Source organism: Drosophila melanogaster, chromosome 3L (assembly GCF_000001215.4).
Source record: "Drosophila melanogaster chromosome 3L".
Classification (NCBI taxonomy): Eukaryota; Metazoa; Arthropoda; class Insecta; order Diptera; family Drosophilidae; genus Drosophila; species Drosophila melanogaster.
In genome coordinates, this window is record NT_037436.4 from 6,703,691 (window position 1) to 6,709,690 (window position 6,000).

A 6,000-nucleotide genomic window follows, 5' to 3' on the forward strand; every position below is an offset into this window, starting at 1 on the left:
CGATTTCTATTTGGCTCTTGCCAAGATTTTCCCGTCTAACGAAATGCCTTCCGCTTTTTTCGGGCGTCTGGAATTTTCAACCCTTAGGGCTGCTCACATTCGCACGGAAACACCCCCGCAATGGGAAATCCTCGGCGGCACAATGCGGATAGACACACGTGCATTGTTGCTGAGGGTGTTTTAGTCTGGCTGATATGCATATGGGACATGGCTACAGACCATTTCCTTAATGAACTAGAAAATATTGACCTAATATGCATAACTAAAAGGTCCTTAATTCGTTGTCAACATGAGGCGGAAACGCTAAGTAAATAATAATATTATGTTTATGTTTGCATTTGGTAGATTTTAATTGACTTTTACTGTCTGACTAGTTATTTGATACTTATATTTTCCCCAAAAGGAACCTTTGTTGAGAACTAGGGTTTTGCTCAGAACTGCGTACTTTCTTATTTAATCAGTATTTATTTAAAATTAATAATATTTTATGTTCTACTTCAATATTGAAATATACATTGGTAGAAGTTGAAAAATATAATATGTACCTGTATATTCATAATCCTTACTTGTCTGAACTAACCTCCCCCAAACGCTTAATAATTAATTCCTACGCCAGGTGCAATTACTTTGAATAACCAAACAAACTTTAACTGCCCGTCATAACAGCTGCAATCTAAGGGGCTTTTCGATAATAGAAGTAGGATAACCACACATCCAGAAACAGTTGTCAACCCACAGCTGCTTCGCTCAGCCCCAGAGTGTCAATTAAATTTAATTTAAGGCGACATTTGCCGTCAGCCACTCGCAGTTGCATTTGTCTTGGCCCACAAGAACGATGATGATGATGGCGGTTGGCTCCCTCGAAACGATCCTAAATGGCCGCAGATATAGCGATCGGATGTGGCACATCGATGGGGCTATTTTCGATGCCACCGATTAGCCTATTGGCCGAGTGAGCAACTTTTAACTTTAACCCTTTGCAGGGCGCGTGTCTGGGAATTGGGGATCGGGATGGGGGATTGGAATTGCTCCGCTCCGCTCCTCGTACTGTCTATTTTTGGTTGTTGCTCGCTCGCACACTCGCGAAAAGCTATAGACATCGGGTCGATCGGAAGATCCCCGATCTACACTTACACTCCGGCGTAGCACAGATTCCGCCGCTCTTTCTTTTCAGTAGAAATCAGTTGGCCGCGCAAATCGCACGGATGCGGGCGGGCTGAAATCCAAGAGATACAATCCCAACCAAAAAAAAAAACAAAAAAAAAGAAAATAAGCAGAGATCAGTCAGAGAGAAAAAGAAAAGGTGAAAAAGACATACTCCAAATCAGATCGAATCGTGGCGGACTGAGATATACGCAAAATTGATGGTTTAAATAAATAAATAAATGAGTTTTCGGTGCGCGTCGAAAGTGCAGTGCGCGATTTTTGTATCAGTATCCACAATAATAATGACCAATAGCATAAGACAAAAATCCGAAAAAATCTTTCGAATATAACCTGCAGCAAGCGGCAGCAGAAAACTCATTAATTTTCCAAATTTCACCCAAAACAAAAAATAAAACAAATGAACGTATCTCACGGATGCGAAATTCGGTGTGTGGCTGTAATTTTAAACGCATTTTTTGCGCTTGTTTTGACATTGAAATGAAACAACAATAACAATCGGATAATTGAAACGGAGAAAACCCACGCCAACGGATATACACCTGCCGTGAAAACAAAAATTTAAGTTACAAAAAAAAATCGATCTAACTAAATCAAGGAGCTTGGAGAACTCAGGGATTGCGATAAGATGACCACGCGTGGAATTCGGTGCAAGAAGTCCACATTGACGGAGTTGAAAATCGCCGTGATCGGAGCGCCCAGTGTTGGCAAAAGCGGTAAGATTCGAAATACCACGATGCCAAGTGCCTCCGCAATAACAACTCGAAAACAATCCGAGCAATAGCAGACGTATCCAATAGATACTTGGGTAGCATTGTAGCATGGATGCCGAGCAACAACAGCAAATTAGTTGAGCAATCGCCGATTCGTGTATATTTAGACTTTTGTTTGTTTTGTTTATAAAGTGGCAGCATACATATACGATTGCAGATATCCCCCCAATACACATACCAACACACTCTTGCAACGGGGAGTATCTGTGCCTCTTCGTGTCTATGTGTGAGTGTGGCGGCTGCTGGCACTTTGGCATTGCCTGCCGCCTTAATCGCTTTCCACCGTTTGATTTGACAAGCGGCTCTGACCAAAAGACCAGGCCATGCTCTAATTTACGACGAACCATGAGCACATCGCATACTGCACTGAAAAAAATATTAGTGGAAGTACATTTAATCAATCTTAAATAGACAAACACACAACTTAAAGCAATAAACTAACTATCCATATCACATCGTTTAAAATATTTGTTGGTAGTTCAAAAACTTTTATATAACTTTTTTAATATATTTCTTTGAGTGCAAGGGTTCAGCTCCTATATATAGTTAGCTGCTCACGAGATCACAGATCATTGTCAGCTGAGACGTTGCATATTTCTTCGATGCGAACGACTTAGCATAAATTGATGTTCCCTGTCAGCCATCACGTATGCCGGGCATCCCCGAAATATATTTAATTTGTAACACTTTGTTGGGAACCCCCATCCATGGGCTGATACTAATGATGATGATGGCTTTGGCCGGGAAATTTATTCCCGCCACTGTCAACTTTAGTTCACCCCTGCGTTATATATGTTCCCAGTTTCACATATTACCCCAGTTTTATATTATTTCTTGATCAGTGTAAGCTGAAAATACTTTCCTTCTACCCCAAAAGTTTTAAGAAATAAAGCTACAGCTTTACTTGACCTTTTCCTTTTTGAAAAGTAACCCCAAATTTTACCATTGAACGAATTAAGTTTAGTGTGAATTTAAAAGCAATGTAGGCATCCTGAAATTGTCTGAGGTCCCAGTCATGAGATGTCAACTTTGGCTTACACCTGCGCACAATATGTCCCGGTCACAACTAATTTTGGGTGTAAATAGAAGAGAAAAACTGCCGGGACCGGCCGAAGATCGTAGACAGTGGAGCCAGATGAAATATGACTAGAAAATATGTGCCACTAATAAATATAATGTGAATGAAAATAAAAAAGGAAAATAAATGGAATGGCCGGGAGTATACGACTGGGTGTGGCTTTTGTGACAGAGAATAAGCAACGCCTTCTCTTTTTATGGCGAGAATGAAGTAACAGAGTCAGTGGAATGTAAAATATTTCATTGAAGTAGTCACATAGCAAAATTAATAATAATTACAATGCTAGTAGGGTTGTTCGAAAAATATTTTAAGATAAACCCTAAAACTTAAATCTAGCTAAATGCTAAAAATTCATACACTCTTTTGGCGCACAAAAACAAAACACCCTAAAGCAAATAGAATTCCTATCCCAAAAGCAACTTATAATGGCAAATGCATATATGTTTAATAAATTTATTGCCACATATTTTATTGTCACTCCGCCACCATCAGCGACCAGAGACCGGGAAAATATTTAATTCAACTGTGTGTCTATGTCTGTGGATGCGGCGGAGCAATTAAATCGCCCACATACACCTCCACGCCCACCGCCCACCGCTCGCCGGAAAAATTCACCGTGCACACACGCACTTGGCCATATAGACATATAGCCATATAGACATATGGGCCTAGACGAGATCAGTGCCCAGCGGGCGGAGAAGCGCCATCCCCATTGCCATTCCGGCGTCGCGCGTCGAAGAATTTAAACGTTGACCTCGCGGAAAGTATAAAAGAAAATTCGGATAACATAAATTTTGAGGGAAAAGCACTGGTCGTATGTATGCGGTGTTGGGAAAATAAATGATGAAAATGTCATTAAAAAGTGGCGAGGCAACCAAGGCAACCACTAGCCACACAAAAAACGCACACACGCGAGCTCAAAAAGCCTTAAATACAGTTGGTATTCACTACAATTATATTAAAAATATAAATTAATACATTTTATTTAGTCCATTGTCAAATATCAAAATTCATAGCCGCATAAACCACAAAAATTAATTTGCTGGAAGGTAAGAAATAAAATGGCAAAATTTACCTAGGGAAATGTATCTTATAAAGTTCAAATTTTCGCAACTTGAGGCTTCAGTGTAGACTAGACGTTGTCATCCTCGCTTGAAGTGGCGCCTGAGGTTTCAGTTCCCAGTGTTACTATTGTTGTTGTCTCACTTTGCTTAGTCGTGAGTTCAAAGGACTTGCATAGGAAATGACCAGGGACCAGGCCAGGACGAACTTCACCCCCTCGGCAGGACACGAGGCCTACGAAGGACGACGTTTGTTGGCCCGAGTCACGCAACTTTAGGGCTCAGCGTTTTGTTGCCGGGCAGCCGAATCGGGTTTATTAACCCCACAAGACACACTTTTCACAATATTCACCTGCCCCGGAGGCAGTTACTTCTGCATTGGTCCCTGCAATTCATTTTGGCAGAACTATAGAAACTACTCATACTTCACGCTCGCTTAAATCCTGACCCATTTTCGAATTGAGGGTTGTTGGGTTTTAGAGGGCGTTACCCTGGTTTACACCTGATCCCGCTGATAGCGCAGACGACAATAAATTAAATTCATGTTACGTAAATGGTTTTGGTTATTTAATTTGATTGCAGCCCTAATTGTGCGTTTCTTGACAAAGCGTTACATCGGGGAGTACGATCATCAGACTGAGAATCGCTACAAGCACGAGGCTATGGTGGATGGCGAACCGGTGCTCTTTGAAATACTAGACACATGTCCCAAGGTGGGTTATGAGAATCAAATAAAATTATATAGATTATAGATTAATATCGCATTATTCCAGGCTGAAGACGAATACCCCAATGCAGCTGAGCTCGTTCAGTGGGCCGATGGCCTATTGCTGGTCTACTCGATAACAGATCGCAAGAGTTTCAACTATATACGCCGTGCCAAATCCGATCTTCAGTCCGATACACCCGTCCAACTTTGTGCCAACAAAGTGGATATGGTGCACCTGCGCCAGGTGAGCCGCGACGAGGGCGAAATCCTGGCCAAGGACTTTGAGTGCAAGTTCAGCGAGGTCTCCGCCGCCGACCACGTCGACCAGGTGGCCGAGGTTTTCAACGAGCTGTGCAAAGAGGTGCTGGCCTCCAAGCGCAAGTCCAAGCAGAGTCTGCTGGAAAGGATGCTCGGTGGAGCACGACCCTACAGCCGAGGGAAGAGCGACAGCAATTTGCCAAAAGACTGATAGCGGTGATGGGATTTTTATGTAAATAAATGTACATTTTTCTATAAATCAAACGGAACAATTCTAGTTTTTCTCTTATCATCATTGTTTTGCGATATAAAATCCTTAATAATTACAGAAAAATATGTCATGCGTATCTGAAGTTAAAATGTATATTTATAACATTGTTTGTAATGATATTACATATTATTTACTCTTTTTCTAAGACGGAAATGGGTTTCCCAACTTTCAGCTTACGAGAGGCTTCAGAGACACGAAAGCTTTTTAGACAGCTTTTAAATTTAATGAGTGGCGCCACTAGTAGACTTGTGGTAAAATCAAGTTGTAAAATAATTGTAAAATACAAAAGTGGCCTCGATTTCAATGATTTCTTTTTATGATGCAATTTTCATTACTTGGGTAAGAACGAAAGGATGTTTAGTTCCTTGATGGGAGAGATTACTTCATATACATATAGTGCTTTCATGCTTCAAAGGCGAAACTGAAGACCCTCTTTGTATTGGAGGTTCGAAGGGGCCTAATCATTAGCACTAAGTTAATAAGTCTAATTACATGTGTTATCCCCATTATCGATCGATTAGGCATTCTCAATATTTGCATTTAATATTAATAAAGGAAAACCCTTACAGAACTGTTAGCATTTTATTGCCAAATATGCATAAAGTGCCTTTAGCTGTAATTTAACAACTTCAAACCCACTATTAAGGAATTAAGTATTCAATCGTTTAACAAGTAAATTCCCTAAC

At 40.8% G+C, this 6,000-nt stretch overlaps 1 protein-coding gene across 2 annotated transcripts; it reads left to right on the top strand.

Annotated features, from left to right (window-relative positions):
• Positions 1-1,169: 1,169 nt before the first annotated feature.
• On the top strand, positions 1,170-5,310 carry CG8519 (uncharacterized protein). Of its 2 annotated transcripts, NM_001274550.1 has the most exons (4): positions 3,895-3,951; positions 4,005-4,064; positions 4,659-4,789; positions 4,850-5,310. In NM_001274550.1, the coding sequence occupies exons 3-4, from the start codon at positions 4,739-4,741 to the stop codon at positions 5,252-5,254; spliced, it is 456 nt and encodes a 151-aa protein (NP_001261479.1). In that variant the 5' UTR covers positions 3,895-3,951; positions 4,005-4,064; positions 4,659-4,738; the 3' UTR covers positions 5,255-5,310. The 2 variants fall into 2 exon arrangements, with proteins under 2 accessions (NP_648054.2, NP_001261479.1); NM_139797.4 differs by lacking the exons at positions 3,895-3,951; positions 4,005-4,064 and adding an exon at positions 1,170-1,880.
• Positions 5,311-6,000: the final 690 nt, after the last annotated feature.